The 12,865-nt window shown below is 37.1% G+C and overlaps 1 protein-coding gene across 5 annotated transcripts in view; it reads right to left on the bottom strand.

Moving 5' to 3' along the window:
- The window catches only part of Myo1b (myosin IB), a 171,244-nt gene that overhangs the window by 31,037 nt on the left and 127,342 nt on the right, over nucleotides 1-12,865 (bottom strand). For all 5 annotated transcript variants that reach the window (XM_046447331.2, XM_046447333.2, XM_046447332.2 and 2 more), the window contains 4 exons: nucleotides 6,437-6,541; nucleotides 4,329-4,391; nucleotides 1,474-1,674; nucleotides 3-229 (listed from right to left, as the gene is read on the bottom strand). In XM_046447331.2, coding sequence (XP_046303287.1) covers nucleotides 3-229; nucleotides 1,474-1,674; nucleotides 4,329-4,391; nucleotides 6,437-6,541 — 596 coding nt within the window. The remainder of the gene's footprint in view (nucleotides 1-2; nucleotides 230-1,473; nucleotides 1,675-4,328; nucleotides 4,392-6,436; nucleotides 6,542-12,865) is intronic.

Below are 12,865 nucleotides of genomic sequence, written 5' to 3'. Positions count from 1 at the left end.
ACCTGATATAGTTTGGGTTCTTGGTCTGTAGGTTTTTCATTAGCGTGGCCACGGATGCCTTGAACTGTGACCCTGCTGTTGGCGGCCTTTTCAGGTTGATCTTGGCAGGGTTCCCTTCAGGGAACAAAGACTTGATGAGGGCATGGCCGGCCTTCCACATGGCTTGGGACAGGTCTCGGTAGAGAAGGTCATTGTTTTTGTCAACAAATCCCTCCACCTGGTACAGCACCTACGAGCAGCACATGGGACTCAACAGTGGGCTCGATGCACACAGTAACACCAAGCGGCTAATCGACATGGCAGCTACTTCCTTCCCCTCCAAAAGCCCCGTTCATCAGGCACACTGATGCCAAACTTGCCTCCAAGTTTAAATTCTGTTTCGTACCAGAAGAGATCAAAATGAATTCTATTACCTTTCAAGATTTAAAAGAATTAACTCTGCAAGTGTTATCATAACGTTTTCAAAGGAGTTTAGATTTTTTTTGAGCCGTTTTAACATAAATCTGAGGTTTGATTTTTATTTTTTGGTTTATATGTGCCAATTCTAGTCTCTTTAAAAGAAAGGAAAACAGAAATAATGGTATCATTTTCAGAGATATACTTGAGCAGCAGAAAAACTAATCAGGAACATACCTTTTAATAACATAGATTAATGGAAAAAAATAAAGTACCAAAGTTGAAATGAAATATTTCAGATACCACATTTATCTATTTTTGACTAAACACATAATTAAGGTTTTTCTTTGAAAGTATGTGATCTTAATTATAATAAAGAAGGTATTAGCGCCAATTAACCTTTTTTATACATTTATTTATTTATTTATTTATGGTGTCGAGGATCGAACCCAGTGCCTCACTGTGCAAGGCAAGCGCTCTACCACTGAGTCCCAGCCCCAACTTTTTATATTCTATAATCAATAATCTAATTTTTAGGATTTTAAATTAACCTACTATCAGAATTGTTTTTAATATTATCTTTATAGATTTGATGACATAAAATTAATTTCCACAACATTAACCAAATAAATAAGAGCCTTTTAAAAAAAGGCAGATATCTTTTCTGGTATTATTTCAAAATCAATCTAAGAATTCATTATTTTTGCTAAATGGTTTGTGCTTTCAAAACCTACTCTAACTCTTCAGTGATTTCCAATTTTTATTGATTACTTTCCTTTATTAGTACTGTTAGGTTTTTTTGTTTTGTTTTTAGGAGAGCTTAGCATTTGAAAATAATGAAGTCGATTTTAAAAATATGTTTGGACTGTTCATTAAGTCCACTGAATTTGCTTTCAGTTCTCTGTATTAACAGGATTTTATTCTGCATGGACCAGATCCAATTTCTACTGAACACTGATCATCGGATTGGGGGTGGATTTATCCTCAGAAGTGAACAGTGTCCGGAATACCTGTCTCTGTTGTGCACTCCCTGTGGGAATGCACTGCAGGCCTGGTGGGTCCTCCCAGCCCCCATACCTTGCCAGCATAATGCTGGATTCTGAAGCAGCTGTGCGGTAGAGATGTGTCATTGAGGAACCGGGAGCACTTGCTCATCCTGCTCTCAAAGTGCTGATGGGTAGCACACACTTGGTTCAGCTTTTCTAAGAAGGTCTCATCAGTGACCGTGCCGGGCCTCAGGCACTCTTCATCCAGCATGGCCAGGATTCCATTTGTGTTCTGGGAGAAAGGAAATAAAAATGTTTCCTTCCTTCCTCATGGTATTGTTTTAATAATTAGTCCTGATTACTTTCAAACACAATCAACTTAGTCACAAGAAAATTCTGTTTAGTTATAACAAAAAAGCAGAGAATCAAAACAACTAACAAAAACCAGGGAAGTCAGCTCTTTCCCAGTGTCCCAGGTGTGTGTGGGTGCAAGTGTCTGTATTAGTGTCTCCCTCCCCCAACAGAACAGATCCTGGGAGTCAACTCTGCCACATTTGGTAGAACTGAAATTCATTAGACCTCCAAGATTCAAAAACAAGTCAGAAAGTCAAAAACAAATGTGATGATGCAGTCTCCATAACATGTCACAAATCACAAAGCAGCCTCGTAAGGCCATTATCAGATTCACACCTTAAGAACTTTAAATTGATTTCATGTTTCCAAACTGTTCATGTATTCAAAATAAAATGCTATGATCTGGAATTCTGCTTTTAATCATCACTGGAATCAAGCTGTTTTCAAGACTGTCTTTTAGAATAAAATTCTTATTCCATATAAAATATCTAAATGGATATTAAGTATGTGTGACAACTTACTTGCTGTGTATTCAGACCCTATGATCATATTTACTTCAAGAAAAGTCAGTGCTAAGCTGAATCAGGAATTAGCAAATCTTCTATTTTGCTAAATAGAAGAAGTTGTTCCTTGCATTGCCTCTACAGGGCCCATAAGTCTTAATTCCAAAAACAATCCTTTCCACTGACCATCAACCCCACCCACTTCCACCAAGGCAAAGGCTCCCATTCCTCTTCTTTTTTCCTCACAAGGCCATGACATCCTGTGACCAGCATGTATTCATTCCCGACAAAACCCAGGGGAAGTGTGGACTCTTAGGAATCAAGTGTGTTCATAACATCCCCAGAATAAACATTATTGTTTAATGGCTCTGGAAGGAAGTGCTTCCCTTACGTACCCAGACTCTTAAATGAACATGAGTTTCTTCAATCATATATGCAAGGGGATTTGGTGCTGAGATGATCTAAGTTAAGCATATTACCTTTCTTTCCCACTTCCTAAAGGGAACTAATCAGTGCACTGTGTATGGGGAAAAAAGAGTTACTCAGGAATTTTGAAAGTTATCAAGTTCTCACAGCAAGTTACATTGGTCACAAAATTTACGAGGAAAAAATTTCAGGAAATTGACTGATTTTCTAGATTTTGGACTACAGTTTTAAATACATTATGTGGACTACTGGTGTTCTCATTCTAACACTGGTCAGATTTTTAAAAAAATTTTTTAGTTATATATGGACACAGTATCTTTATTTGTTGTATTTATTTTCATGTCGTGTTGAGGATCGAACCCAGTGCCTCACATGTGAGAGGCAAGCACTCTGCCACTGAGCCACAACCCTAGCTTCTGGTCAGATTTTAAAAAATAACATGTATATTTCATTGAGAAGTAGTCATTATTTTAATTAACTTAATCTAAGATGCAGCTTTCAAGAATATTTTGAATACCACTGGAAAAATCACTGACTAATTTAAGTAATTTCCAAAAGGACTCACTGACTAGAAATGGTTTGCTGTACTTTCAGAGCCTGTGATGGCATTCCTGAAACACAGCATTCACCTGCCCTGACAGCTACAAAGACTACAGGACAAGTGCACACATTGTTTCAAATCACTTTTTTAAGATCCAGAGTATTAGTAATCCTAAGCATAAAACAAAAGAGTTTCCTGTTTTCACATACAAATAGGTCTTCCTAAAATTAATCCATTAACAATAAACCATAGAATATGAGTTAAAAACAAATATAAATACCTTAGATTCAAAAAGTTTTCTAAAAAATCATCTAATAGTTTTTCACATTTGGAGCTTTTTCACATTTGCACATGAAAAATCCCGGGGTCCTCAGACACCTGCAGTCACATATTACTCTCTTGCTTACATTCCCTGAACCTGAGCCACTTCTAGGTTCCCACTTAATTCAGCTCCAGAGGCTGTCCTTTGCCTCCTTTATCTTAGCTGGAACAGTACAATAAGGTCACTAGAGCCAGGCATGGTGGTGCATGCCCTGTAATCCCAGCAGCTCAGGCAGTAGGATCAGGAGTTCAAAGCCAGCCTCAGCAAAAGCAAGGTGCTAAGCAACTCAGTGAGACCCTGTTTCTAAATAAAATACAAAATAGGGCCGGGAATGGGGCTCAGTGGTTGAGTGCCCCCTGAGTTCAATCCCTGCTACCTGCCCCCCTCCCCCCCCCAAAAAAAAAGACGTCATTAGAGTTTTAGAAATGAAATAGATTGCTTTGAACCTTCTCTGATCACTATTCACGTTCCCAGGAACCATGGGTTAGATTTGGTTTCCAACCACACAAGAAAGGATGGTGCACGTAAAGGTCTGACCTCTGAAGTTCATGAAAGGATTTTGATACAGCGACAGGATCAGCATGGGGGATTCTGGCTAAGTACCAAAAGTCCAGCTGCCCATTTATGTGTTTATGAACTGTGAGTGATCTCTGAGGACTACAGTAAAGCCTCCAGAACACAGGAGCTCCTTCAAGAAAAGCGTAAAGTAGTGAAAACATGGATGCTTAACATCAAAGGCAGCAAGGTCATTTTTATGTCATGAATTATATTACCATAAATTTCTTGAGAAAAGTACTCACATTTTCTATTAGGTCACAAATGATAGCATTATTGAAGTAGTCAATGTGAGTCCATTCTATGTCCTAAAAGACAAAATAGAACAAAATCAAATCTGAATGATGATGCCACAAAACCACCATCCAAAAGAAAACTTCATCCATCTAACCAAATTTCTCTTTCTCTTTCAATTCATTTTCTTTATAGAATTGATGCTGCAAATGTCATCTTCTGGTTTCCTTTTAAAACTTACTTAACGCAGCAGTCCACCACCGACATCATCTGATTGCAGCAGACACCCTTGACCTGTTCCGAGCCCGCCTCCCATTCCACTCTCCCATCTGTGGCCATTTCCCATGCACTTCACTGGCTCTGGGCCATATTTACTCGACAGGCTGCTGGGTCAATATTACTTTGTGTATATTTACAATGTTTATAAGGAAATAAGACAGAACTTGATCCCAGGAATCCAAGGCCTAGACTTTTCTGATCTTTATTTGTCATCACAAAGAAAAAATTAATTTTAGAGTCAATTTAAGCTGTAGGGCAGTTAACCATTTCTAGTGTACAAAAAATCCCAGTGCTAAGACAAAGTATTTTCAACATATGGAAAGACACAAAAACCTAAGCACTGGCTCTACCACAAGCTACAAAGCCAAATCAGCAAGGCCAAGTGCAATCCGTGTCTGCTTACACTTCATCCTTAAGTGTAAACATTTATTTTTCTTCTAAAGGATAGAAATGTAATTAATAAAGCCAGCAGGGGTCTTCCTATGCACTCTAAGAAGCGTTTTAGACAATCTGTACAAACTATTTTTAAGATACACATCAAAGTCTGGGTATTCAATTTACGATGAGAAGACAGAAAGAGCACAATTCTTGCTTTTAAGATATTTACATTACCCAACGGTGCCAGACAAGTCTGAAACATTTCTAAAGTATAATGATCACTCTCAAAGATGAAATATTGCTGATTTGTTGTAAGAGTAAATAGATAGTTTTACTAAGTCACAGGATTAATAATTACATTAGAAAAATCTATAACGAGATTGAAAAATAAGGATTCAGTGTCCTTGATGGCTTAAAATAGCATTATAGAAAATGAAGAAAAACAGGTGACTTTAGTAATGGTATAGCTAAAATGCTAATAAAGCAAATAAAAGGAAATAAAATAAGTAAAAACATAAATACAATAAAATAATTCTTTCATGTTTTGAAAGAAATAAGTGCATATTTGGGGAAAAAAAGGCTATTTATAATATTAAAGGATGAAAACCAAATGTGTGTTATAGCATTAAAGATGAAAAGACTTTGCTGATCTATAACACCATACCAACAACAAAAAGACAAAGGGGCTTTGCAAACGTTACCTCTGGTTATTGTTAAATTACATTAAATGAGACAACCCACATGTAGCACTTAATCCATTACCTGGTATATAGTAACCACTTGACAAATGTTACTTATTTTTATTATAAATTTTGAAAATCAATGCTATTCAAGATTAAACAAAGTCTCAAACTATTTTCAAAACTACTTAAGAGTGATACTGACTTTTTCTGGTATACAGTTCTCAAAGTTTTGGCAAATGCATATTGTCATGTAACCACCACAATAAGTCCCTCAAATTCCCTCACACAGTCCCTTTGCAGTCACAACCTCTCACAATTTTGATCCCCTCACAGCAACCAACTCTGTGGCCTTCTACAGGCCAATGGCTTAGTAATATCATTACTAAAATCACCTATTTTTCTTCATTTTCTATAGTGTTATTTTATGGCACAGTAACAGTACACTGTATGGAGGTACCACAACAGTTTGTTCATTCATCTGTGACTATTTTCTTAATATACTATTATTTCACATCATTACACTGGAATCCAATGAGACTAGAGTCCATCAGCTGATACTTATTGATCATCTACTCTGTGCCAGCATTGTGCTGGATACCAGCTGCACAGCACCTAAAAAAATTAGCCTGGATGTCATGCCAAACAGATTTTTAGAAGACACAATATGATTAAACTTAGATAAACATGATTCTGTGGTCAAGTTTAAACAGTTTTCTGAATCCAAAATTTAATTATGAGTAAGACAGGTACAATATTTTAAAGAAGCATTTCTACATTACCTCCCGTATGTATTCCTCCTGCTCTTCTTTAAGAGTAAGCTCAATGAAGATTTGCTGTAGCTTTTCATTACAATAATTAATAATGAATTGCTCAAAACTGTTGTCCTGTGTGGAGAAAATGAAGAAGACTTTTAAACCACGCTCACTGGCTCCCCGTAACAATGACACGCAGACGTCTCAATCCATGAGAAATGCCACACATTGTCTTTCAGACTTAACCATGGTCCAGCACAAAGCTCCTTTGCAGGCACGTGGGCAATGGCTCACGAGTAAGTGAATGAATGAATATACACAAATGATGCAGCATTGGAAGGACGAAGCTTTTTAGTTGACAGAGAAGCACTCATGGTTAAAAAAAAAAAAAAAATCCCTCTGACAATCAGTAAAGATAGTGAGCACCACTATCTGTTACCAACTTTTCAATCTTCCATTCTCAGGTGAGCCTTCAGAGAGCAACAGAATCCTCCTGAGTTGACCTGTCAGTCCCACCCTGGCCCCCAGTCCAGGTTCAGATATTCCTTAGGCACCATGTTGCATGAATATGTGTGTATACATGTGGACATGTGTATTGACCTGTTTCACAGTCATGTCCCCATGAACTGCACACTCCTTGAGGGCATGGGCTGACCATGCTCTCTTGTCCACTATGTTCCCAGGCCTTTCCTGTGCCTCCCAGTATTCATCATGGACTAGATGAGTGAGAGAATGAATGAAGCGCCTACCAAATAGAGACCCAAGGGAATTAAGACACTGAAATGGTCTCCCTAGCAAGAAACAACCTCTCTCTTCTTAGAAGGTCGACACTTCATTACTTTTCAGTCTCAGCATTTTCTCCTTCAGGCTAGGGTTCTCTACTGTGGATTCTCCAATAGAAACCCCTAAACCATTTGGAACAATTGTCAGGGCTTAATATATGGCTGCACGTATTGAAGGCACAAAACACACCTTCTGTTGAAGCAGTACACTTCACCTAGACCCACACCTTCCAGGATCTGACTACAGAGCTTCTCATTCCTGCCCTTTCTCACAAGGGACAGGAAGACTCCACCCCATGCAAACCTAGCCACCGAGGTAGCCAGTCCTGGTGTAAAGAACAAAGAGGTCCACGTGTAATGGTGGTAGCAAAGCTCACTGCTCATTGTGACTCTGCAGAGCAAGGGCCTTCACACCCCTCCATGAATGACTAAAGCAGTGAGTTATGGAGTAATTTGAAAGCCCATCTTTTAAATTCAACTTTGTTTGTACCTCTTACAAATTTTAAGATGATAATTTTATGATGCAGCATGTGACCACATTCTTTCCTGGAAGTCAGCTAAGGACTTCTAGTCACTAGTGATGACCGGATCTGAGGAAATGCTTGACTCTAAACCATAAATGACACATGTAAAAGCACTATCATTGACTAATCTTCTTAATGCTAAATTTGTTTGTTTGTTTTTTTTCAAAATCCTGAAGGTTCTTGCTAAAGGACAAACATCTGCTTTTCAATACTCATTTTCACGCAAAGTTTTTAAAACCTCAGAGCTAATGATTTGAGACTGAAGTCAGTCTAGTCCGAATGTCTTTTTATTATCTTAACCAGCATAATGCCATTTTATATTAGAAAATTAAGCATTCTTGGTTTGGTAAAATATGTCTTGATATTATGCTACTATCACAAATGAAAAACACAATTTTAATGGCTAATACAAGCAGATCTTTGGTTTGTTTTAAAAAATAAATGCATGGAGCAAATCCTTTTTGTTACTTGCAGGTCTGTGCTTAAAGAGCTATTTCAGCACAATTATGCTAAATTTTCAAATGGCAAATAATGAGGAGAAGGAAGGAGAAAGCGACTGGTGTCCTTAGATGCATTATGTGGCTATGAACAGTTTGCAATACACTTCTAAAACAGGATCATGAAGAACACACAGGAAGATTAGGGATCAGAGGCAAAGCTTCACAGTTAACAACACAAATTAAGAATCAAGTTAGAGCTAAATTAAATTTGCTATGAATCTTTAAAAACTCCTTCACAAATTCTGTATTTTATAACCACACAGTTAATCAACAACCATTTACTGCAAAACTCACACAGCTAAGAGGCTATTAACACGGGAGCATGCGACAGACTGGCACAGCACACGGTTCATACTTACTGCATTCTGGTGCAGAGGGACAGATCACACAAAATGCAGTCAGTTCTTAATTAGCAATGGACTTCTAAAAGTAAGCACTTACTGAGAGTTATTCATTGCTGCAAAGGAGTGCTTTTATCACTCAGACTATTATTTTTGATGGGTGTAGAACTTTTTAGATCAAGACTCATGTCCAAACAATCCAAAAGACAGGGCAACCATATCTACATATGGTGTCTCAGGGATGTTTATCCAGGGGAGAGCTATTCAGGATAAAAAGTTTGACTAAAATACTGATAAATCATATAAACTGCCTGAAGCCCTAAAGCATCAGAATAGAATGCTTCTAATTCTAAATGATAAGGGAAAAGAAACATGCATCATTTGTAACCAAGTCCCACATCTCTCTAAAGAAAGAGTCAGAGGTAGAAACAGCTGTCAAATCACTGATTACTGAAGAGATTCAGCAAGAGGCAGAAGTACCCTCACTTCCAGTATCCCTGAGACCCATTCCTGTAAATAACTTGCTAGGCCTTCCTTTCAAAAGCAAATAAGATGGTAAGGAGAAAGTATTCTCCTGGAGATGACCCAAGAACAAACACCTGACTTTCCTACCTTATTCTGTTGCTAAAACTCAAACAGCAAAAAATTCCCCAAACAAAGAGGCTACCATGACCACCAATGTAGAGGTTAACATACTTCCTCGAGGAAATCAGCATCTACTATGAACACAGTTCCAGACTCCCAAATGGTCAGGGCAATAATTGCTGCCAAAACTGAAGGCTAAAGACCCATTTCTTGTGATAAGTTTCAACTGTTGGCACTGTCCAAATTTGGGGGGAAATGGGACTTTCACACAATTTAAAATTAACTTGAAGCGAAGCGGGATGGTGCATGCCTATAATCCCAGTGGCTCAGGAGACTGAGTCAGGAGAATTGAAAATTCAAAGCCAGCCTCAGCAATAGCGAGGCACTAAGCAGCTCATTAAGACCCTGTCTCTAAATCAAATATAAAAATAGGGCTGGGAATGTGGCTCAGTGATAGAGTTCAATCCCCAGTAGCCCTCAAAATGTAAATAAATGAAAAATAGCTTGCAAAAACTTAAAAAACAAGCAATAATCTGCAAAAAAAAAAAAAAAAAAAATCAGCCTGGTATCCACTCAAAAAAACTCCAATTTGTACAAGCCCAACACATCTTTCCATTTATACAGGTGTATAAATTATAAATTATACATTTATAAATTAACATGATATTTTCAACATGAGTTACCCCTCCCCCTTTATAAAATGACTACACTGAGTCTAGAAATCATCACATGAATATGAAGGCCCTGAAGCAGCTTTACATTTGAATGCTTTTTTTGGTTTGTCAAGAACTGTATGAGTAGCCAGCACCTCTCCCATTGCCAGTCTCATGAATCAAAGTCTCCAAAGGAGGAAGTAGGCAGGAGCTGACCCTCGCTAATGACTCATCTCTAGTCTCCCGTTTTCTACCCATGCTCCACGCATGGAATTTTTCTCTACTACCTTACCCACATTTATCCACAAAGACTGAGAGATAAGACTAAAACTTTTAGAAGCATGTGCAAACAAGTACATAGTAGGAATTTTATTTTATGATCCTTTGAGTGAAACTCAGAATAAAGCCCACCCTTGACAGAGAGCTTCAAAGAATACAGGGAACCTCAAGCTGTGGGGTTCTATGCTTTTTCATGCTGTATTTACCCTGCAGACAGGGAGAGAGAGCATTTTCTATATTTAGAAGTATATAATATACCAAGATTTAAAACTCTAGGGTTTCTGTTTCAAAAATTCTAGACTACAAGTCCATCCTTTCAACATCAAAGAAACAGAAAATCATACTCCCAGCTGAGCTCATGACTAGTTTATACTCCTAAGTATCAATCATGAACTTCCACGTGAAATGATTTCAAAAAAATTATCAAAAATACTGGCCTATTTGCACATTCTTCTTGGCAACAGAACAGGCTCGGGGTATCTTATATTCTTTAAGGTAGATATTTTTTAAAAGCTTGTAACAATAAATATTAAAAGGAAGAGATGAATATAGGAGGCAGCTTTGTCCCATTTGTGTTTGAAATGGTCACAGAAGAAGAATTTGGCAGGTGAATATCATGTGTTGGAAACAGTCAGCAGTTCAAACTCAAAAGACTGTGACTTATTTAAGCAAAAACTACTGTGAATTAAAAATTTAACTGATGTTTCTTATAATTCAGCATTTCCATTTTAGGTCAAATCTTGGATATAACATGTCAGATGCAGTTCTACAGTTAACTATCATGAAATGTCCTGCATAGTAAATCAAACAGTTCATTAATATATGAAATTATAGAATTTTGAGTGCAATGTCAAATTTAGAGAAACTGGGTTATAATAATGCTATTAAATGTGCTATTGGTCCTAGCAAAAATTCACTTGATGTAAAGTCTTTGGCAGTCCCCAATTATATCACTGATTTTAAACAACAAGCACTTAACTACGATCCCCCCCCCCACTTTTTTTTGGTAGTTGTAGATGGACAGAATGCCTTTATTTTATTTGTGTATGGTGCTAAGGATCAAACCCAGTGCCTCACACATGCTAGAAAAGCACTCTGCCACTGAGCTATGGCCTCAGCTCAACTATAATCCATTTTTAAGAAACAGGTACCAAGGCAAAAACTGCTTTTTAAGAAAGTAAACTTAAAATATATCCTCAAAATTTAAAAGAAAAACATTTAACTTTAAATATTGTCTTTTAGTTATTCATAAATTTGAATGAGTGGCTGAAGTTTTAAAAAACTTACCTTTAAATATGTGACATTTTTCTTCTATACTCCAATACGGTAAATTAGCAAGAAAAACAATACTATCATGACTTCTTAAATATTTTTAAATAGGCTTTAATTGAAAAAGTCAGAGCAAGAATAACTATATGTATACAAAATAAAACACACACACCTCTCCATAATGTTTCCACTTTCATTTTCAAATCTACTTTAAACTTTGTCTCCTTCTTCAACTATAAGCTTTCTGGCACATGAAGGATAAAAATGAAGGTAAAAAACTAGAACAGAAGGCACTGACTATAGCCAGAATTGAAACAACTTAGAAAACAAGTTCTATAATCATGCAACAGACGTATTAAGCTACTGTCTCTTCCCAAGTTTTAGGTTGTTTTATTTGAACAATCATTATATTGAGCCTATTATAATCTTATTATACACAAGTACTTTTAATTATACACAAGGTGCATTAGGGCAACATGGTAAGAAGTACAAAATTAAAAATAACTAGCACTCTGCCTGGATGAAACCAGCTCAACTCTAAGAAAAATGAAATAATCAGTTATTGCTGTCTGCTTTGGTCCATGGAACATTAATGATTAATTTGACTTTCCTAGTGAACTACTTGCCAATTTGATACCTATTAGGTTAACTACTCAGAAAAAGAGCCAAATCAATTCAGAATTCTCAACTTACTTTTGAACATAATATCATTTTTTAAAGAATAATATTCATTCTTTTATGGAGATACAATAAATATTTCTCAGAAATCAAAGACCATCTTTTCAGTTTTAAGAATGTGTGGGGTGTTTGGATTATAATTTCTACCTTTGGAAAGCTGGATCAATGTTCTACCAGGATTGACAGCTAGGTTCTTTTCTTCTATGAAAGGTAGTTCACGTTACCCTATTTTCAGTACCAACGTTCCATAATCTGTTTTCTAAACTGACATCAGATCACATGCAGCTAGCAAGGCAGAGCTTATTCACCCAGCTGGTACCAAAATGCCGGGCAGTCAAATCCATGTGTCATCATCCCATGGTTTAATGCATCAGATTCCCCTTTCCCTTTAGAGAGGGACCAAAGGGAGTGAAAGGTTTCCACCAGCTCAGCTGAAAAAGGTTTCCATGGGAACTGTCAGTGAGGTCACTGAGGCAGAATCAGACACGTTAAAAACTGTTCTGGACTCTTACTGTCCAAATTTTAAAGTGAAACCCAGGGCATTCTAAAAGGTAGAGCTCCTAATTTCTATTGTTGTTTTCTGCTGAAGAACTAAGGCAGGTTTTGATTTATACTTTATCAGTTTATTTTCACCCAGGTAAAAAATATAGAATTGTTCTTTTGTGCACTGGCATATATTCTGAATAATTCTCCTGTATTCTGACCCTTATTCTTCAGCTTGTGGTACTTATTTAAGTCCTTAATTAGCTGGGCTTCCTAGAGTTCAATATTATACATTTCCTTACATTCCCACATCTTCTAATATTGCTGAGAATTCAGGAAAAGTGTAGGCTGCAAACTGGGAC

This window comes from Marmota monax, unplaced genomic scaffold (assembly GCF_021218885.2).
Source record: "Marmota monax isolate L192 unplaced genomic scaffold, Marmota_monax_Labrador192_F-V1.1 WCK01_AAM20220418_F8-fsc00007, whole genome shotgun sequence".
Classification (NCBI taxonomy): Eukaryota; Metazoa; Chordata; class Mammalia; order Rodentia; family Sciuridae; genus Marmota; species Marmota monax.
Note: the sequence above shows the minus strand (reverse complement) of the source record. Positions and strands in the feature narration are given on the sequence as shown.